The 22,928-nt window shown below is 37.3% G+C and overlaps 1 protein-coding gene across 2 annotated transcripts in view; it reads right to left on the minus strand.

Moving 5' to 3' along the window:
* IRAG2 (inositol 1,4,5-triphosphate receptor associated 2) overlaps window positions 1-22,928 on the minus strand; it is an 84,927-nt gene that overhangs the window by 8,460 nt on the left and 53,539 nt on the right. The window contains exons 24-33 of one of the 2 annotated variants that reach the window (XM_070410533.1): window positions 22,706-22,787; window positions 12,022-12,068; window positions 11,870-11,934; window positions 11,624-11,719; window positions 9,761-9,831; window positions 7,761-7,818; window positions 6,405-6,468; window positions 6,292-6,319; window positions 5,901-6,041; window positions 1,653-1,787 (exon numbers count right to left, since the gene is read on the minus strand). In XM_070410533.1, coding sequence (XP_070266634.1) covers window positions 1,653-1,787; window positions 5,901-6,041; window positions 6,292-6,319; window positions 6,405-6,468; window positions 7,761-7,818; window positions 9,761-9,831; window positions 11,624-11,719; window positions 11,870-11,934; window positions 12,022-12,068; window positions 22,706-22,787 — 787 coding nt within the window. The remainder of the gene's footprint in view (window positions 1-1,652; window positions 1,788-5,900; window positions 6,042-6,291; window positions 6,320-6,404; window positions 6,469-7,760; window positions 7,819-9,760; window positions 9,832-11,623; window positions 11,720-11,869; window positions 11,935-12,021; window positions 12,069-22,705; window positions 22,788-22,928) is intronic. The other variant, XM_070410534.1, reaches the window with a different exon arrangement.

A 22,928-nucleotide genomic window follows, 5' to 3' on the forward strand; every position in this document is an offset into this window, starting at 1 on the left:
GAAAGCTATTTCTCTTGAATGTGGAAAATCCTATCTACTAAAGAGGGAATATGCTAATTGACCCTCATGCTGTCACAAAGATGGTGGTGCCCACAGCCAATAAAGAGGGAATATGCTAATTGACTGCCCACCCTCAAAGATGGTGGCACCCACAGCCAATAAGAAGGAAATATGCTAATTGACTGCCCCACCCTCAAAGATGGCAGCACCCATAGCCACAAGATGGCCAGCAGGGGAGGGTAGTTGTGGGCAATCAGGCTGGCAGGGAAGGGCAGTTGGGGTGACCGGGCCTGCAGAAGAGGGAGGGCAGTTGTGGGGGGAACAGGCCATCAGGGGAGGGCAGTTGGGGGCAACTGGGCCAGCAGGAGAGCAGTTAGGTGTCGATCAGACTGGCAGGGGAGTGGTTAGGGGGTCATCAGGCTGGCAGGCAGAAGTGGTTAGGGGCAATTAGGCAGGCAGGCGAATGGTTGGGAGCCAGCAGTCCCGGATTGTGAGAGGGATGTCCAACTGCCATTTTAGGCCATATTCCATAGGGCCTAAATTGCTGACAGTAAGTGCATTCCATAGGGATCGGGCCTAAAACGGCAGTCGGACATCCCCCAAGGGGTCCCAGATTGGAGAGGGTGCAGGCTGGGCTGAAGGACACCACCCCCCCATGCACAAATTTCGTGCACTGAGCCTCTAGTGGGATAATAATCCTTTATAGAACTACTTAACTTTTTATTTTTTAAATATGTTTTGTTTTAGAGAGAGAGGAAGGGAGAGGGAGAGAGAGAAACATCGATGAGAGAGAAACATCTACATTAATCAGCTGCCTCCTGCACACATCCTGCTGGGGATCGAGCCAGCAACCCAGGCATATGCCCTGGGTAGGGAATCAAACCTGTGACCTCTTGGGGCATGGGTCAGTGCTCAACCACTGAGCCACACTGGCCAGGAAAACTACTTAACTTTTTTAAACTATGTATACATAACTTTAATAAAAATAAAATATTATTATATAGTGAGGGGATAAAAAGGAAGTAGGATATTAAAAGTGTATAACAAATGATCAAACTAAAACTCTCTCTACACTTAAATTTCTCCTTCTTAGGAAAATATATTTTAAAAAATTTGTTTAGGTATAGATTACAAAAATTAAAGTCTTCCCACAAAGAAAAGTTGAAATTCTACCTCTCTATGAATAAGCGTGCAAAGCTGCATATCTGAGGATATTTATTATAGTAGTGTTTACAAGAGCAAAATATCAAGTATATTCTGAAATGACTAAATATAGGGGATTGGTTAAATAATTTATGATCTATTCAACCAATACCATAAAATAATGTCACTTATGGATTTATACCACACAGAAAGCTATCTGTGCTATATATTGAGTGAAAAAGAAGCAGATTATAACACTGTATGAAGGTAGTGTCTACAAAACTATAACAAAATTTTTATAATGACTGTCACTGGCTAATACTATTATGAGAGATTCTATTTTACATTTTTATTCACATATGCCATTTTTCATTTTTCTGTATTAAACCTATATGTCTTGTACAATAAAGAGTTTTCTAAAACTTATTCTTAGAAATATAATCTATAATTTCAGAGAAAATAATCATTTTAGTAATTTCATTATAACTACAGAAATAGAGAAAGATTACCTGATTAATGGCTCCCAACATCTCCGCCCTACTGGCCACTCGTAATGTGCACTGGCTGAGGAACGTTATACTGTTCTCCAGCTTCTTGATGATCTCCTGGGCTTGGTTGTCATCTTCACAAAGAGGTGTTAATAACTGCACAGAAAGCAAGGCATTAGGAAGCATCCAACCCCCAAATCCAGCAAGCGATTCTAACACTATATTGTAGGTGCAGACAGCAGTCAAATCTCAATTTTCTTGGTGGAGAATGAAAAGCACTGCTAAGACCAATAATGAAAGATACAGAAATATCAATACCTTTATTGGCTATCAAGTAGGCCTATGCAGGGGCTCACAAAGCCTTCTATATCTATTCTTGATCCCTTCTTCTCAAATTTGCCCCACCTTTATGTGTATTTATATTTTTTTTCTACAATGGAATGGGCGTAATTGGTAATATTAAGAAATATGCTTATAAACGAGTTGAATATATTATTGAGGAGCATAGTTTGAACTTTTAAGAAAAGTAATGAAAATATACTGAAATTAGGTATGGTTCTGACTACTACACTTGCTCTTCCATTGGTGACAAAGGGACTGGGCTGATAATGTGGGTATGCCTTCATTGCCATATGAATATTTCTCTCCAACCTGCGCCCTTCATGCAAAATGATGGCCTTCCCTTGGAGGACCATCCTTCTCACTGGGGTGGGGACAGAATTAAGAGAACAGCGAGTCTGGAAGCAAACAAGCTACTGCTCCCTAGCTGTGTGATCATGAGCATATTTTGAAGACTTGCCCCAATCTAAAACACCATACACTTTGTATAGCAAAAAAAGAAGAAGTTCTACCAATAAAATTATAAGGTAATATTGACTGTAAATTGCACCCTAATTATAGAAAGGTTATAGTGTCAAACTTTCTGATTTACTATTTCTTCATCTGTCAGGAAAAGACAATTCTATCTCCTTTCCAGGAATACTCTGACATGAGAGGTAATAGATGCCAGTTGTTTGCTACCAGTAGGTGTTCAATGAATGGCAGACACTTCTGAAGCAGACAGATATGTATGAGTTGCTAATCAATTGGAATAGCCATTATCAAACACACAATTTCCTTGATAGTTTAAAAAACCACTTTAATTGTAAAGGGGAGAGCAGATATTAATTCTCAGCCAATGGAAATGGTTTAAGAAAACTGAATTGTGAAGAAATAGACTATTTGAATAAATCAATAACTAGTAAGGAGATTGAAAGCATTATCAAAAATACCCCAACAAAACAAAGTCCAGTACCAGGATTTACTGGAGAATTCTACCAAACAACTAAAGAATTAACACCAATCCTTCTGAAATTCTTCCAAAAAATTAAAGAGGAGGGAATACTTGCAAGACAATTCTTTGTAGCCAGTATTATTACACTGATAACCAAAGCCAGGCTATAAGAAAATTACAGGTCAGTATCCATTATGAATACTTATATAAACATTCTCAACAAAAGATTAGCAAACTGAATTCAACAGCACATTAAAAGGGCTGTACCTATGGCCAAGTAAGATTGGTTCTTGGAATTAAGGATGGTTTCACATATACAAATCAATTGATGCAATAAACCACATTAAGAGATTAAAAGATAAAGCCACATCATCATCTAAATTACTGCAGAAAAATATTTGACAAGATTTAACACCCTTCATACCAGTAATAAAAACATTCAAAAAACTAGAATAGAAGGAAACTACCTCAATATAATAGAGGGCATAGATGAAAAGCCATCCACTAACAATATTTAATGGTGAAAGACAAAATTTTTTCTATAAGATCAGGAACAAGGCAAGATGCCTACTCTCACCACTTCTATGCAGTTTAGTACTGGAAGTCCTTGCCAGAGCAATTAGGCAAGTGAAAGAAATAAAATGCCACATTGGAGAGGAAAAAGTACAATTATGTCTGTTATATAACCCCAAAGATTTCACAAAAGACTGTTAGAATAAATGAATTTAGCAAAGTCATAGGATACAAATCAACATACAAAAATGAATTGCATTTATAAACACTAACAATGAACAATAAAAAATGAAATTAAGAAAACAATTTCATTTGCAATAGCACCACAGAAAATAAAATACTTAGGTATAAATCTTACCAAGGAGGTAAAGATCTGTACACTAAAAACTATAAAACACTGCCGAAAGAAACTAAAGACACATACATAAAGGGAAAGACATCCTGTGTCATAAATTGGAAGACTTCAATTCATATATATATAAAAGTCAAAAGGTATACAGTGAAAAAAAAAGATGCCCATACCACCAAAATAAGTCTACAGATTTAATGCAATCTCTATTAAAACCTCAATGGAATTTTTGCAGAAATAGAAAAATTCATCCAAAATTCATATGGAATCTCAAAAGACCCCAAATAGCCGAAACAACTTAAAAAAAAGGAACAAACTTGGAGGATTCGTACTTCCTGCTTTCAAAACATTACAAAGCCACAGTAATCAAAAGTGTACTGGCATAAAGACAGACATATAGATCAATGGAACAGAATAGAGTGCCCAGAAATAAACCTACGCATATCAGGTCAAATTATCTTTGGCAGTGGTGCCAAGAATACACAATGAGGAACAGGCTTGTCTCTTCAACAAATGATGTTGGAAAAACTGAATAGCCACATGCAAAAGAGTGAATTGGAACTCTCATCTTATATCATATATAAAAATCAACTCAAAATGGATTAAAAAACCAAACTACATAACTCCAGAAGAAAATATAGGATAAAGCTTAATAACGTTGGATTTGGCAATGATTGCTTGGATATGACACCAAAAGCACAGGCAACAAAAGCAAAAATAGACTAATAGTAATACAGCAAACTTAAAAACTTTTGTGCATCAAAGGACAGAGTGAAAAGGCAACCAATGGAAGAGGAGAAAGTATTTGCAAATCACACATCTTACTGAAAAATTGACAAAGGACCTAAATAGACATTTTGCTCTAAAGATGATACACAAATGGCCAGCAAGCATATGAAAAGATGCTCAACAAACCTAATCATCAGGGAAAGGCAAATAGAAAACCACAATGAGATACTACCTTTCACCCATTAGGATGGCTACCATGAAAAAAAAAAAAAATCAGAAAAGAACCTGTTGGCTAGGATGTGAAGAAATTGAAACCTTTGTGCACTGTTAGTAGGATTGTAAAATAGTGTAACCACTATGTAAAACAGTATGGTTGCTCCTCAAAAAAAAACCATAAAACTAGAGCTCCGTATGATCCAGCAATCCCACTTCTGGGAATATTTCTAAAAGAACTGAAAGCAGGGTTCTCAAAGAGATATTTGCACACCCTTGTTCATAGCAGCAATGTCCACAATAGCCAAGAGGTAGAAGCACCTCAAATGTCCATCAATAAATGAATAAACAAAATGTGGTCTATACACAAATGGAACATTTTATTCAGCCTTAGGAAGGAAGGAAACCCCGTCATATGCCACAACATGAATTAATTTGAAGATAGTATGCTAAGTGAAATAAGTCAGTTACAAAAAGACAAGTACTGTATGGTTCCACTTAAATGAGGTAACTAAATTAGTCAAATTCATAGAAACAGAGAGTAGAATGGTGGTTACTAGGGCTGAGAAGAGGGGGAAGGGAGAGCTGAACATCTGTTCACAACAATGTAAATATAGGTAACACTACGGAACTGTACACGTAAAATGGTTAACATGGTAAATTTTGCTATGTGTCTTTTACCACAATAAAAAATACAGAGTATGGTTTCTAAACTTTTATTTTTCTTTCCCACAATTAGCCCCCTTAGTTTCCCAACCCATATCTATATTTATTGTGACTTCCCCAAATGGAAGAATAGCAGCTGTTACACTGCTCTGTAACCTTGCAGAGGGCTCTCTGTTTTTTTAGTTAATTAGATGGAAATTGACTTTTGATTATTTTCTTTGATTATTAAAATTGATATTATCTCCTATTTCTCAGTTTTCTGTCTGATAACTTTTCTGCCTGAAATCTATTTGAAAATATGGAAAGAAGTCAGAGAACTCATACGACTAATTTAAAAGGCATTTATTGTTTATTTCTTATTCTCTCCGATTAGTGAATCTTTTTTATTTTACCCTGATTCTGAATTCTTACCTCCTCTTAATTCCCACTGGGAGTGTTTGGTACTTGGTGTTAGTTTCAGTCAAATAAGTAAACTTATATGTAATTTTAAAAACATTGCACAGTCCCCAAATGTTGTGATTCTTACCTCCAACAGCTTCACACAGTTAGTGATTTCTTTCTTCAAATTTTCTTCTGCCAAGTCACGGGTTCTTTCTTCCAGCTTCAGTCTTTTCTCTAAGGTGAACCAGTCACACTTAAATCCCAAAGATAATCTGAGAAATTCGGCCTGTTGTCAAATTAACATGAAGGTCAAGGGAGAAAATTGGATGTAGTCAAATATCTCAGTTTAATACTGAATTATACCGAGGCATTTTTTTCTCTTCTCAGCGACATAGTGTTGACATGCATAGACTTGACCTGCACTTTGTCATTACCAAATGTATGGGCAGCTGTGCAAAAGTGTGAAGCGACTATACGCAAGTGAGCCTGGAACACTTTTTAAACATTAAAATAAAAAACATTTACTTTAAACTCACCTCTACCTCCTTCTCATTTGCAGAAGTGCTGTAGGATAAGACAAAGAACTTATTCAAACACAATTCAACAGAAAAGCAAAAAACGTTAGCATGCTATGTGAAGAAGAGCTTACTTGTCGCTTTGTTTAAAGTTAACCAATTTCACAGTGGTTACAGGAGGAGAGGAAACGGCAGCGTCTATTAAAAGACAGTAAGATATTATTTGGTTAAAAAGGCTTATTAACAGCAACAGCTAAAGGCACATTCAATAAAATGTTATGTCCTCTCATCACTAAACAAAGGCGTTTCATTGAAATATGTCTGAGATGATAGCTAGCTAATAATGCATTTGCTGAAACATAGCATAATGTTATGCTATGCTATTCATTCGGCATGTGAATGAATAGTCTTTGACTCAAGAGACAGCTCAATTTTTTCTCTTTGCATTTGAATGTTGTTTGACTTGATCCTGTGGCTAAATGCATACCTTCCTCTGGTGCCCTGGTTCTCTTTCATAGCAAAGTTAGAATAGCAGCAGCAAGAGTAATAGTGATTATAGTACTAGTAGTAAGAATAATAATAGTGTAATAATAATAATAACAATACTGATACTGATAACAATAACATCAACAATACACATGGTCTCAACCATTCAATCACAGGTTTACTACCTGCCAGTCCCAGGCAAAGCTCATTATATGTACTACTGACACTCTTAACGACAACTTCACAAAGAGGAAAAGTATCAACTTCATCGGACATTTACAAAATAAGGATGATATTATTGTTCTATAGTAGCTAACTTTTATGGAAACTTCTCTGCCCAACACTTTCCTAAGTGCTTCAAACATAATTTATTCAAGCCTCACAGTAAAACGTCTGTGATAGATACTGTTGTTATCTACAGTTCACAGACTAGGAAACCGAATCACAGTTTACCTACCACACACAGGTATTTGGGAGACCTAAATAAAACTATGTACATAATTTAGCACTTAGAATGCTCTCCATAAAGGGTAACATCTTTTTACTCATCTTTTCCATTTTGCAGATGAGAAAATTAAGACTCAAATTACATAACTTCCCAAAGTCAAAGCTAGTCAGAGGCTGACCCAGTATAGAGTCTGCGTGACCCCAAAGCCTGAATTAGGCCCACTACTCCCTCCTATTAAAGGTGAAATGGCGAGGGAAGCTTAGAGCACTTATTCTTTAAATACTGACTCATGAACTTGGAGAATTTACTCCCAACATTGGCATGGTTCTTAGTTCACAACAGGGCAGTAGTCCTCTGGGGTCTAACAATCAGTGGCAACATTAATGTGACTTTTTGAAAACAATACAAGTGGAATCAAGAATCAGTTCTATTGGCTAATTTTATCTAGTGATGCACAATTTGTAGATGCCACATCTGTTCTCAGAAAGACTTCACCCATAAAAATGCCAGCAGGGAAAAAAAGCTCACATGGGGGTTCAGAGAGAACATTCCTTACCTCCTGCGACACATTCTTTTCTAGGCTCATTTATTGTTTTGGTTTCCTCTTTGGCTTCCTAAAATCATAAAGAGATTTTATTGTTGTACATCAAGTGGATATTCTTTATAACCAACTTCCTGTCCTCCCCTAACCCTACCTGGTCAAAACACTGAAAACAAACAACAAACTGTCCTAGGGTTAAAGAAGAAACAGGACTGGCTCCAGGGGGGTTTCCAATCTAGTTGCAGCACGAAGGACAGATATACATGAAAAGCTGCAGACAGGATACAAGTTACCACCAAGCAAACTAGGATGAATGGCTAAATAAATGGGATCTAGAGAAGTAGGTGCATGGCAGAGGAGGAAGAGAGACGCCATGGCCGGAGTAGCATGGAAAGTCTCTGCTGACATGGAACATGCGGAAGCCTGATGGAGAGGTAGGATCGGATGGATGAAGAGGGAAAGGGGGGTGTTCTAGGACTATCGCATGCAATGGGTTATTGGAGAAACTGCGGCAAAAATGACGGCCAAGATGGTGCTGTTCGGCTTTTACTCCATATGAAATTACTTGAAGGTCACTGATCACCTGTCTTACAAATGTATCTATACAACAAGAATCTCCATAAGAGGGTTATATTGCACAGCCTGGGCAATCTGATGGGAAAGCTGTAGGTATACAATCATTTTATGATAATAATTACTCAACATTATTAGAAATTTTCCATAAAAATGAGTCTAAGTCAAATTTCCTTGGTAGAGCTCTTGATAACCATATCATGTAATTTTAAGGCAGTTGAAACTAAGACCGATAAAATGTAACAATCGCAACACTACAGGTAAAGCACTGGATCGTTCTTATCAACATTTAAATATTCTTAAGTTTTTGAATCCTCATTCAACCCCATGACCTCTTCCAGCTATGACATTTTCTCTCTCTCCTGACCTTCATGGCCACGCTCTGGGAGGAGTTGTCCATGGTTGAGTTTCCAGTTCTTTGTGTCCCATTAGTCAACAACAAACTACTCTGCTCCTATACCCAACACACCAAGAAAACTGCTCTCTCTCAGTTATCAGTGAACTCCTTACTGCCAAATCCAAAGGATATTCTCCAGTCTTTGTCTTACTTGACTTCACTGTGGCTCTAAGACAATCCATTACCCTCTCTTTTTTGAAGATGTCTCTTCCCTTGGTTCTGCTCTCCCAACATCTCCCCATCACTGCAACACCTTCTCCTCAGGCTCCTCTGCATTGCCTTCTCATATTAGAAAATGGAATCATTGAGAGTTAATTATCCTCAGTGATCTCTTCCTGACTGCCAAATCCTTGGGAAATCTTATCCACAAACTTGGTTCTTTGCTGATAACTCACAAATGTGTATCTGCTTCTAAAAGTCCCATTGGCAAGTTTAAGAAAATGGGTTTATACTAGTAGTCACATATGAAATCTCCTTACAAACTATTGATGTCTCACATCAGCCTGAAACTTTATTTCCAACTGATCTTATTTTACCCCACAAATTCTCCTCTTCTTACTCCCTCCCTCCTCTCATGTTCTTGTGTTCATACCTCCTCCATGACATCTCTTTTGGCCTCTCACCCCAAGCATTTTCCTTTCACATCACTCAGCACACTCCAATTATGGAGTAACTGTATGCTTCTTCCCCTAATTAGAACATATCTTTAAGATAGATATCAGTGTTTTATTCAAACTTGTTTATTAGTGCCTTCACTTATTTAAAAGTCCTCTACTGATTGACATTGGGCTTGTTTTCAGTAGACCTTTGAAGAATAAATGAGTGAATTAAAGACTCTGCTGTGTGAGCTGGGACAAATCACAGGGATGCTTTGGCCTCAACTTTCTTAGAAAATATTTGTATAATTACATTCTTCTAACCCCATGATATTTTGAAAGGAGAAAATGAGATAGTGCCTTTAAGAGTATTTTGCAAACTTAAAGGAACAGTTCCACCATTGTAATATATCATTACTTTTATTGTTAACTCATGTATATTTCCTTACCAGATTTAACATGGTTTTGTTCTCATTCACAGAGCTTTGGAGTGCACTATTCTCATGAGCTGGACTTGCGTCTACGAGAAAAAGAAAACACACTAAACAGTTGGGGAGCTGTATCAAAAAAAAGAGGAAGAAATAGTGAGGGTGGCAATATGAGCAGACTAGTGAGTAGCACAAGCCTTAACATGTGAGATAAATTCATACTGCATAACTTTAAAGGTGCCCATTGATTCAGAATCAAGGCTAGAGAAGCTGAGGTTCCCAGGGAAGCTAGCCATATAATTAGTAGAAATTAACATCTGTATAAATGGCCTTCAAATACTCCAGATTTTAATATCTTTTTAAAGGCTGCTTTGTTAAAAAACAAACACATTACTAGTATAATTATAGAAACTGGATGAAGGAAGGATGGGCAATTAGTAGCTTAGTAGCTTTTTTATAGCCTGACAAACAGGTTTTTTAAAATTACATACCTAAGGCTGATAACAAAAGATAGCCTTCTAAAATATGTATCTTTCTAAATAAAATGTCATCAAACTAAGAAGAGAAGGTGGCTTTTAAATTATGCCATTTTTTTGTGTAATTTCCCCTTATTTTCATGTACTTTTTTTGCATTGTAATGTACTTAATAATGATTTTCCTCTTCACAGGATCCATTGTCCTGAATTTAGCTCAGTGTAGGCACAAAAGTTAACAGCTACAGGTAGGTTTTGTTCCTTTCTGCTTAAGAAAAAAAAATAGTTGAAGACTGTGTTATATTTTCAAATTTTTATGGAAATAAGAACAAAATGGTAAACACTTCTTCAGAGGTATAAATTTTTTTCCCTATGGAAATTTTAATTTCATTTTTCTTTAAGTTTTAAGACAGATAATAGATTCATATGGTCCATACATTTAAAAATTTAAAATGTTTCACAGTGAAAATTTGTCCTCCCATCCATGCCATACAGAAACCCACTTTCTGTTGTCTTATCTACCCTTCCAAAGATATTTTATACATAAAAAAAACTTTTTTGTCTTTATTTTAATAAATTTTTACATGTAATACATAATTATTGGTGTGTATGGTTTTCTTTTTCAAGAAATAATAGTTCTTTCCTAACCTTCCAAGAAAACAGGTTCCTTATATATGTTTTATGAATCCATATAAGTATTTCATCACAGGGATATGTCAAAATATTTTAACTAGCATTCTATTTTACTGATAGTTAACTTGTTTTTAGTATTTTGTTATTACAGATAATACAGAAAATAAATTCATACATATGTCGTATTGCATGTGTGTTCTTAGATCTATAGAATAAATTCCCTGAAATCAAATTGTTTTATCACAAGATATGCACACTTAACATTTTGGTACATATTGGCAAATTCCCCTCCATATTATTTACAATACGTGGTGTCTCACTGGGAATGGTTGACAATAACTACTTTGTTTTCAGAGTCATCTGGCAGAAAGGATCTAACATGTCATCTAGTTAGTTCTTTTGCCTCCTGAATGGGACCATCACTAATTGGTCTATCTTGTAACCTAATAGATTCTAACTAGGATTCCGGAATTTCCTTTGGCTCAGATTCTACATCCGAGCCAAAGTCGAGACCCAGTTGTGGCTAATGAATCTTTGCCATAAAGAAAATTTTATTGAATATATTGTAATTTTGGTTTTATATACAGAATTGAAAAAAAAAGGCTGGTAACATTACCATATGTAAAGGCAATAGTCATCTCTTGGACTTAATTTCTCTAAACTAAGTTTCCAAATTCTTTTTTAAAAATAATGCTACTGAGAATAGTTACTCTACTCGCTTATAGGTCTGCTTAGTGTTTCAGATTGGAAACCATACTTGATCCCTTTAAGAGCTTACCTTTGACTTTTATCATAGCAGAATCTGATCTTCTATCCTTCTTTTTCTCACAGAGTGATTTACAAGCAAGATAACCAGAAGCCTTATTCAAAATTTCTGACAGGAAGAAACTATGAGCACGAATATTATGCAAAAGTATTTGCCTATGTTCTTTTCATTTACACACACGTCAGCAGGGCACAGGACCTCAAGCTCACAGTTATAATACTAACACTCTATGTTGATATCTTTTCCGAGTCCACTCACCACTTGAAGTTACAGTACTCTCAGTGGATGACGTGTGTCCAGGAGATGATAGTGTGGAATAGTCTCTGCCAAAAGAGTGGAAGAAATATTTTGAGGTGTCAGGCCCAAAGAAATCTCTCAAAAATTAATTGAATATGCACACAAATTCAAACCTGGACTGTGGCAGGCTCTCAGAAGTCAAGCGTTCAATAGCATTCTCCTCAAGGGGAAAAAAAAGGGAAAAGGAGAAATAAGTCCAACAATTTGACATTTTCCATTCCAGAAAGGTGGTTTTAAGCAAACATTTTCATATAATTTTAAATGAACCCATATTGACTTAGCTCTTTTGGAGAGGATATGGAGATGGGATTACACAGGGCAGATGGATAGGCCTACTTCCTCAACGCTGTACTTGCAAAAAAAAAAAATCCAACTTGAAGTATACTTCCAAGTCTAATATTTAAATAAAACCTGACAAATTCTTGGGCAAAACAAATTCTAAACATAAAGGGCAGGTCGAGTTTGTTTCATGGACTTAAGTCAAGTTTTCTTTAAACAGAACATTCTATGTGGACATAAAACATTTCTACTTACGGAGATATTACTCAACCTAAAACTTTTGACCTGGTGGTTTTAAAATGGTTCTCAATTTTCTAGCTTGACAGATCAGACACTTTAAACTTAATCAAATTCTCAAAGATCTAAAGGATTCCCTCTAAGGCAGCACCTATTATTAGGTGCTCAAATGGGCTTAACAAGTCCCAGCCTGCTGGGCCAAATGTTTGAAAATCTCTTTTGAACTTAGTCTCTATCAGGAGTTCCTAATTTGGGGGGAACTTTGGGACATTAGGGGTGATGAGTTCATTTATTCTATTTCAAAAAATACAGTAGAACATAGGTTTCTCTGTAATAATAATATTTTCTAATAAGCATATTTTCATTATTATTTGATCTATTTAGGAAAATAAATTAAAATTTAATAAAACTAAAATTATTTGGACATATCAAAAACCTGCACATGTCCAGCCAGCATGGCTCAGTGGTTGAGTGTCGACCTATGAACCGGGAGGTCACGGTTCAATTCCTGGTTGGGGCACATGCCCGGGTTGCAGGCTTGGCCCCCAGTAGATGGTGTGCAAGAGGCAGCTGATCAATGATTCTCTCTCATTATTGATGTTTCTATTTCTCTCTCCCTCTCCCTCTGAAATCAATTAAAAAATATATATATTTTAAATTTGTCTAAAAAAAAAACCAACTCTGCACAGACGATGTAAAAATAGACACATCTAGAGTATTTCATAATCAAACATAAAATGTATTAACTGCCACAACCAACAACAGGTTTCAGTGGCGGGATGCTGGGTATCATACACAGGAGTTAGAGTCCATCCAAGATAAACCTGACCATAGCCACAGAAGAAGTGAAGGTCTACAAGAGTTTGCTGAATCTGTTACCCAGTACAATACCAGCAGCTTACATCGATCTGTTGAGCACATTAAAATTTACAAAAGCCCTTTTATGTATCATCTCATTTAATTTCCCAACAATCTGATGCAGTGGGTTTTAACAAGAAAAGGTTACTTTTTAGGTAAGTAAAGTAAAGCCAATGAATAAATGAATTTCCCAGGAATATTCAGAATGGTGGTGTCAGCCTATAAACCCAGGTCAAAATAAATATAGTGTCCTCTCTCCTGTAAACAAAACTGTTTCTGAGCCCTAGCAAAGTGTTGGCCTGCAGACTGAAGAGTCCTGGGTTCGATTCTGGTCAAGGGCACATACCATGGTTGCAAGCTCTATCCCTGGTCCTGGTCGGGACACATGTGGGAGGCAACCAATCTATGTGTCTCTCTCACATCAATGTTTCTCTCTGTCTCTCCCCCCTCCCTTCCACTCTAAGAAATCAATGGAAAGATATCCTTGGGTGAAGATAACTATTTATCTTCACCCCCACAAAAACTGTTTCTGAGATACCCTAACCCAGGCTATTGGGGAGGCAAAGACTTCTAATAAAATTTTTAAATGTTCACCTCGAATGTTTAGAAAACTCCACAAACTTTGCAAAGCTAGAATTTATATCTAATTCTCCTACGTATCAATACTGAGGAATCCTCTTCCTTTTATTTAAGTTCTCTGCTTTAAATATCTTTGGGTCAGATTATATGGGTCAGACTGAAGCCCCTCAAGACATCAGTTTAATTTAATTCAACAACGATCATCAAAGGCCCACTTTGCACTAGGAACAGTGCACACAAAAACACAGTTCTTGCCCCAGGAGAGCTCGTAGGCCAGTCAGGAAGACAAATATATAAAACAAACACTTCATATATTACGGGCAGTGTTCCACAGAGGAAAGTAATATGCACAGAACAGGACAGCGTGGGGTAATATTTGAATTAAATTTTGTAGAGAAATTGTACCTTATACTCTGGGTAGTTAAATAATGATGGCCCTATCCTTAAAAAATATTTTTAATAAGTTGTATTAGTAATTACTGTATGCTTATTTAACTATATTCCAATATAAATAAGAAATAAAGCTATAAAGATAAAAAAATAAATATCTTTCAGTTTCATTGAGTATCGTATTTCGTACAAGTCAGCAAAGAATGATTACTTAATAATAATAAAAATCAGGCCCTTTTCACACTCCATAATATATAAAAATTTGTTATGTGTAGTTTGAAATAACACTTATTATTGGGCTATAATTAATAATGTTTGTTACATGTAATAATTATATTGCACTAACTAAAATTTAATTTAGTCCGAAAGAGACGTCTTGTACCTGTCAGGGTCATGGATACTTGCGTTTGAATTTAAGAAGTGTAAAGAGAATGTAGTTATTTCCTATTTAATTAAACTAGTTTCCAATATGGTAAGGAACCCACCATTTTGCACACACTTTGATTTTTTAAAAAGTCAAATTATTTAGTGTCAAGATAATGAATACAGCAAAAATAGTTTGTCTCCATCATATTACAAACGTCTCATTTGTCAGAACCTCTGCATAAGCCTCTCTTTTGTCCTAAACCTCATGTATGAAACATTTTAATGAGAAGCCTTTTGCTAAACATAAAATATATATTAATTAAACAAATAATAATTATGAGATTTTGGAGAAATGTCATATAGTTAGTAGTCATACATTACTGCATTGTTTTGGAACAGTTGTAAGTTAAGCAATTGGATAGTGCTCAAATTTATTAATCTGTATAAATGTCACTGATCAGAAACACACCAATATACAACATATCTCAAACCTAGATTTTCATAAATTTGGTCTACCAAGATTTTTTCTTTTCTTACAAGAATAACCAGCCAAAAGAAACATTTTTTTCAAGTTTAGAGTTATAGTTAATGAAAGTTGGAGATAGAGCCCCTCAGGGAGTGGGGGTTGGAGATAACTCAGCAAAAACTTTTCCCAATTGTGCTCTTCCAGCTTCAAACGTCACCCCTATTCCAACCAGCATCCTGGACCTCTAGGAGAATCTAACCCACACACAACAACTGTGAGACCTGGGCAGATTGTCAACAAGGTAATCTAATGGCTATGTTAAAACCAAGGAAAAGAAATTGACTAAAAGCAAGAAAAAGAAAGTTCAGATGAGAGACTTACTTACATAGGAGACTGGCTCAAGTCAATGAGTCCAAAACATGCTGAGAGCATACACCAGGAAGGACGATCTTACTGTCCCAGCCATTCAAATACTAACCCGCATAACATTTACATGCAAATCCATGGTTCAGCCCATTTGCCTTTGACAGTAAGAGTCTAATACTGTAGGGTGGGGTAGCCAGGTAGTCATGGAACAAAGTGAGACAGATTCTCCCAGGGGCTGGGTTAGCAAATGCAGGCCACACACACACACACACACACACACACACACACACACACACAGCAGTATGATGTCAATATTTAGATAGAAAAATATGAAGAACAATAAGAAATAACCTTTAAACTATTAGTAAGGGCAACGAATAGACCTAGATAACACCCCCCCCCCCCCCCACCACCACCACCACAACCAGGTTATTTTATTTTTGCTCTTCTAGATGCTGTTACTTTATCTATAGATTTTCTGATCAGAAACACTTCCACTAATTCATGTTACCAATTTTTACTATTAGATCTATTTTAAACATTTGATGCTATTCAAATAAATTAATACGACTTGCTGAGAAAAACAAAAATTGAAAAAAAGGCACTTAGATGGGCTTATTTCATCCTAACTTAAAAAAAAATAACTACCTTGACTTGATTCAGTGTTAGTTTCATATTCTAAAAAAAGAAAGAATGTACAATGAGTGTCAAGAGATCGCAACTGCTGTAACCTAAACAAAACTAAATTGCCTCACAGGTGGTTGGTTTTTTGTTTTGTTTTGTTTTTCCAATTTCTAACTAAAAGGACACCACACCCTCTGATCTCCAGGACACACCCGCCACTGTGAGGTTCCTTTATAATACAGTTATCAATCAACTTCTACATGTCCCTATTTTGCAACTGGCAGTGTTATTTACTATCCAAGGTTATTAATGCTGCACCCATACACAGCTTGAGAGAACAGGATGGACAATAGCCAGAAAATCTTCTGAGATATCTTAAAATGGATTCTGCCCTTTGCCTCACAAATCACCTCCTCCTAGTGATAGTGCATCTTAAACAAAAACATGTTCTAGCATGAAGGAGACCTCGAAGCGAAGCAAAGCACACTATTTGGTGTATGTGATTTTTTAACAGCCAAAAGAAAAACAAAAATTCATCTTTCTATTCCCTGACCTGTGACAAGATATCCTCTGAACTCCACACCACTGATAATTCTGCTTCTGGGTGACAGTTTCAGCTAATTTCTAAGTGTTTACTATGAATCATGCAGTACATTTGTTAGAGTGTCTTGGTGCAGTCAGATCTGAGATTGGAGTAGGTACAGGGGAGAATTAGGTTAGTGCTCATAGAAATTTTCATGAAATATCTTAGTTCTTGAAGTGTTTGTAGACGCACACAGCTACCTAATCACAAGTCCAGCTTTGCAAAGCTCTAGGAACCCTTTGGCTGCAATTCAGACTTACTGGTAGGAACAATAAAGAAGAAAAGGAAGATAGGCTATAAGGAGAGACAACTGGGCCCCAGAAAGAAATTGCCAAGAGTTGAGGCAGAATTGAAGTGGACACTACGTACAGCAGGGTCTAGCTACTGAGGGAGCAACAATACTTGATTCAGTGGGAAGCTGGGCTCCGACCACTGTTTCTACCAGCCCTACTGGATGATTGACATGCCTTGAAAAGTAGAGGATAATTTTTAAAAATGCAACTCAAGAGGTCTACTCAACTAACACCATGGTAAGACCCTGCTCTCCAAGTGCTGAGACCATCTCTCTACTGACCAAGGAGAGATCACCAAAGGCCCCAAAAGAGAGTTTCAAGGAGGTGAGCAGTGGAGTAGGTAGGGCCTGTGGACAGAGTGCACGACGAGCAAAAAAAACTGTAGAGATGTGAGTGGTGACACCAACTGCCTTCCGTGCCCATCTCTCAGGAGGTGAAGTATCCCTCCCTAGGATGAGGCCTTTAGGACATTGGGATATACCCCTAGACATTCTTGAAAATGTTAAAAAAGGCTTCCTATCCATCAGCAAGGGGAGAAATTGCATCGAGATTTGTCTTTCTTCTAAATAAGAACTACTTGGTATGTTTCCATGGACTAATTAAACCAGAACTTAGTCGTTGCAGATATGTATATGTGTATGTATATACATAATTTTTGTATCTGTGTACATCTCTATTTGAATCCTCAAAAGAACCCTGCAAAGTAATACCTCTGTTTCACAGGGGGTACAACCAAACTGAGAGAGGTTCCCTTTGCCAAGTTCACACAGCTAAAAAGCAACAGAGCCCGTCTTAAATCCAGACCTGCTCAATCCCACAGCTTTTGCTAAGTGGCTAAAGATTTTAAGTCCTTATTTGGAAAAATTTCAAACAAATACAAAAGTAGAATGATTAACCTTTGTGTTCAATTATTTAGATTTAACAATATTCGACCTATGCCCAACATTGTTCCACTCATATTGTTACCCACTAAACCCACCTCTACATTGTTTTGAAGCTAATCCCAGATATCACAGACATTACTTCCATAAATATTTCAGTCTGAATCTCTAAAAGAGAAGGACTGGAAATAATTGACTACCTTCTTTCCTCTTTACACTAAAGTATCCCAAATAAATAAATTTCCCTGGGTCAATAAAGTACCTTTATCCTCCCCAAGAATGCCCCAAATTGGGCCCAAAATTATGGGTTGTTCTTTTTGAGATATGAATCTCGTGAGAGTCCTTTTCTGACCAAAGATCCTCTTATGAATACTGATGTTCACCTTTTTTTTAAAAAAAAAGTATGTTTTTATTGATTTTTAGAGAGAGAGGAAGGGAGAGGGATAGAGAGATATAAACATCAATGAGAGAGAAACATTACCAATCGACTGCCTCCTGCACTCCCCCTACTGGGGATCAAGCCTGCAACCTGTGCATGAGCCTTGACCAGGAATTGAACCAGTGATCTCTTGGTTCCTGAGTTGACACTCAACCACTGAGCCACACTGGCTGGGCAATGGAAAGTTGTGTTGTTTTTTAATTGATTCTAGAGGAAGGGAGAGGGAGAGAGACACATCAATGTGAGAGAGATGATGTTCACTTTTATCTTACACTGTGCTTTCCGAAAAAGAGGCTAAAAATAGCTCCCTCTATGAATGTGGGAGAGGAACAAAAAATAAACCTCAAGTCCTAGCCAGTTTGACTCAGTGGATAGAGTGTTGACCCATGGACTGAAGGGTCTCGGGTTGGAATCTAATCAATCAAGTACACGCTCCTCAGTTGCAGGCTCGATTCCCAGCCCAGTCAGGGTGCATGCAGGAGGCAACCAATCGATGTGTCTTTCTCACATCAATGTTTCTCTCTATCTTTTCCCCTCCCTGTCACTCTCTCTAAAAATCAATGGAAAAATATCCTTGGGAGAGGATTAACAAAAAAATATAAAATAAAACAAAATAAACCTCAAGTTCTCAGGAACACCAGTCTAAAAAAATGAGTCAGAAAGCAATAGTGTTCACTCACAATATCTTAAATAGACCGTGAAGGAAGTACAAAAATAAGTAAGTAAATGGGCATTCAGTAATTATTAATGGGAAAGCCACTGTTCACCAAATTCATGTAGGAAGCTAGATGCATATTGGTCAATGGCCAAACAAGGGCACTCTCCACCAAGGTAATCTACTACAGAAATAAATAGAAGAAAACAAAGAATTATAAGGGAACCAGAATATAGGTGACAATAGGGGAGAACAAAGAGAGACTGGGGTCTAAAAGAACTTATATTTTCCTGAGTGGGATAGTTGAGAAATGAAGAAACCAAGGCCTGAAAGACATGACCTTTCCATAGTTACACAGAAAAAGAACCAGGGAAAAACCTGGTCTCTTGACTTCTGATGCATTATGATGTCCACCTCAAGGAAGACTAGGGATGCTTACTATGGAAATTTTTTGCTTCCACAAGACAGGTTTTGTGGCAGTGTTGGTTTCTGAAATGGGCCTGACAGTCGAATATAATGTGAGAAATGGAGACGTGTAAATGGTTCTGGTAAACAGCATAAACAGGTTTGTGTGATATATTCTGACAAGACACACTACCTGGCTTGCCTGACATGTAGGGACAAACATAGGCAGTGATGAGGAAAGGATGGAAAGTTAGGTTGTGACCAGATAAGACAGGGGCTCAAATGCCAGGTCAAGTTGTTTGTTATGGAGGCTCTCAAGAATAACAAAACTTCTATGGTTTGAAGGCAAAGAGTGAAGAAAACACCATGATTTATGGGTCACTGGGATGAACACAGATTATGATGTTACATATTTCATCTCATATTTAATTCTAATTCCTTGTACTTATTATTAATGAGAATGCTTAGGAAAGCATTTTCTAAGGAGAGCTTTCCACTTGTTTGAGAAATGGGCGTTGGGGCACGGTGGGGTGAGAGGCAGGGATTGACTCAAAGGACGGGCATGAGGAAGTGAATTGTGCAGCGAACAGGCTGTGCAGATTTCAGTGGATCAGAAACCTGGAAATGGAATGGTGAGAATTGGTGGTAACAGCCACAACGTGCAGCCGACAGCCTCATTCCTGGGACTGGAGAAGAAATGTCACAGAAGACAACAGGTAAACCTTCAGGGACCTCCCCACTCCCACCCCCTATAGCATTTGAAATGAGTTCCTATTGTGATCTCTGTTAGCTTCTATTTTTTAATAGATATCAATACCATAGACAAAACAATCCAGACACATATTCTAATGAGAGTGGATTGGGAGGTCCTTTAGATACATAAGCCAGAACACTTCTTAGCCAAAAAACTACTTCCAAGTTATGATTGAAATGCCCAAACTCAATGTTCTAAGAGGGGCAGTGCGAACAGCTTATCCTGTGAAGCTAGACAAATTTGAATTTGAATCCCATGTTTTCTGCTTACTAGTTGAGTAATCGTGGGCAAGTTATTTAACCTCTCTGAACATCACTGTGTCATCTGTAAAAGTAGAGAATACCTACGATCAAGGTTGCAGAGAGGATTAACAACATGATGTGGAAATGCTTTCCTACAAAGTACCTAGTACACAACTGATGTTTGTTTCTTCCTTCTTGGTGAAATCAGTGCCAGATAAAAAGGAAATTACTAATAAACAAACATCCTGTAAGCTTCCCAAATATCCTATATGCTTCCAAGTTCAACTTCCTTTATTAAAACTTTACAACAACTGTTACTAGAAAAAGATTCATTTCCTTTTTCTTAGCTACTCAGTAGGATGGGTACTAAGGAACACAAAGTGTCAGGCACAGACACTTAAAAAGAAGAATGAGAACAACTTGTATAACACAATAGTAAAAAGAAAAATAACCTCTTTTTTACAATGAGCAAAATATCTGGGTAGGCATATTTCTAAAGAAGACATACAAATGGTCAACAAGTATATAAAAAGATGATCAATAGCATTTGTCATTAGAGAAATGCATATCAAAACCACAATGAGGGATCACTTTACAGCCACTAAGATAGCTATAATCAGAAAAGATAGACAAGTGTTGACAAGGATGTGGGGAAAATGAGAATACTCATACCCTGCTGTTGGAAATGTAAAATGATGTAGCTACTTTGGAAATCTGTTTCACAATTCCTCAAAATGTTAAACATAGAGTTACCATATGATGCAGCAATTCCACTCCTAGATATATACCCTAAAAGAACTGAGAGCATATGTTTACACAAAAACTTATACACTAATGTTCACAGTAGCATTATTCACAATAGCCAAAAAGTAGAAACAACCCAAATGCCTACCAACTGGTTAATAGGTAAATAAAAGTAGTATATCCATACAGTGAAATATTATTCAGTTAAAGAAAAAGAATAAAATATTTATAAGATAGATGAACCTTGAAACATTATGCTAAGTGAAAGAAGCCAGGCACAACAGATCACATTGTATGCTTTCATTTATATAGGACTAGAGGACCGGTGCACAGAATTCATGCACTCGGGGGAGGGGGGGGCGGTGTCCCTCAGTTCAGCCTGTGCCTTCTTGCAGTCTGGGAGCTCTCGGGGGATGTCCGACTGCTGGCTTAGGCCTGCTTTCCACTGCCACGGAGGCAGGAGAGGCTCCCGCCACCGCCGCTGCACTCATTAGCCATGAGCCTGGCTTCAGGCTGAGCAGTGTGCCCCCTGTGGGAGTGCACTGGCCACTAGGGGGCAACTTTTATATTGAGTGTCTGCCTCCAGGTGGTCAGTGCACGTCATAGTGACTGGTCGTTCCACAGTTTGGTCAATTTGCATGTTACCCTTTTGTTATATAGGATATCCAGAATAGGCAAATCTATAGAGATGGAAGTAGATAAGTGGTTGCCTAAAGGTTAGAGTTTGGGGGAGGAGGAGTAATAGGGATAGACTGCTAATAGGCATTAAGTTTCTTCTTGGGGTGAACAAATGTGTTTAAATTGATTGCAGTGATGGTTGCACAACTGTGAATATATTGAAATGTGTTTAATTGAATAATTTAAATTGATGAATTGTTTGGTATATGAATGAACGTGGATTGTCAGATCCTGAAATGGAACTGTTGGCTCCATTTGATTGAGAAGCTCACGGAGCTCAGACTGTAGACCAAGGAAGGAGCTCAAGATACATCTTCATGACCTGGAGAGCTCACCTAAGTGACCTCAGTCCTTTAGTGTTATTCTTTTCTTGGGTGGAGAAGTACTGTTAGCACATCACTGCAGCAAATATGATATGCTCTGAGTATTGCCCTACTGTATCATTTTTTACAAAGTAGCACTTCAAAGATCTAGCCTTAAGCTCAATTCTTAAAGAGTCAGTCAATGGGACCTGAGACTTCTTATTAGTCATTAGTGGATTTAAGTCCTAAACCAGCCTGCCTCTCAAACAAAAAGTTTAGCATACTTCATTAAAAATTTTTGATTATATATTCTTGAGTTTCTACTACAGAGGGGTAGAAAAATCCCAAATAACTGAATTTTAATTTCCTGCCCTCCAAGATTGACATTTCTTATGCATTTGAGTTTTGTGGTGTAAGACTCATACTTGCTATAAGAATATCCTTAATACAGTTGACCCTTGAATAACTCAAGGGTTAGGGGAGCCAGCTACCTGCACAGATGAAAATACTCACATAACTTAAGTCATCAGTATTTACAAAAACAAAAACAACCCCTACCCCCCCCAAAAAAAGAAAGAAAGAAAAAGGAAAGACTAGCATAGAAAAGGACCTATAGTAGTTCTAAAAGTGAAGTAAAAATATAGTCCAACACTCACTTCCATACTTAGGTCATCATTCATCCTGATGCAATTAGAAAGATTTGTTCCTGGGTGGGGGCCAATTGTAGGGCCTGGGAACCTGGCAATAGAGAAGTTTATTACTACAGGTGGGAAAATTGCCCATTTCAGCAGATACCAAATTACAGCATAGTTCCCCTGCCCCCTGCCCCAGTTTTACAAAATTCCTAATTGAGTTCTATGGATTCATGGATTTCATAAG

The sequence above is a fragment of the Myotis yumanensis genome, unplaced genomic scaffold, assembly GCF_028538775.1.
Source record: "Myotis yumanensis isolate MYYU_CA2020_CCGP unplaced genomic scaffold, mMyoYum1.0.hap1 SCAF_3, whole genome shotgun sequence".
Classification (NCBI taxonomy): domain Eukaryota; kingdom Metazoa; phylum Chordata; class Mammalia; order Chiroptera; family Vespertilionidae; genus Myotis; species Myotis yumanensis.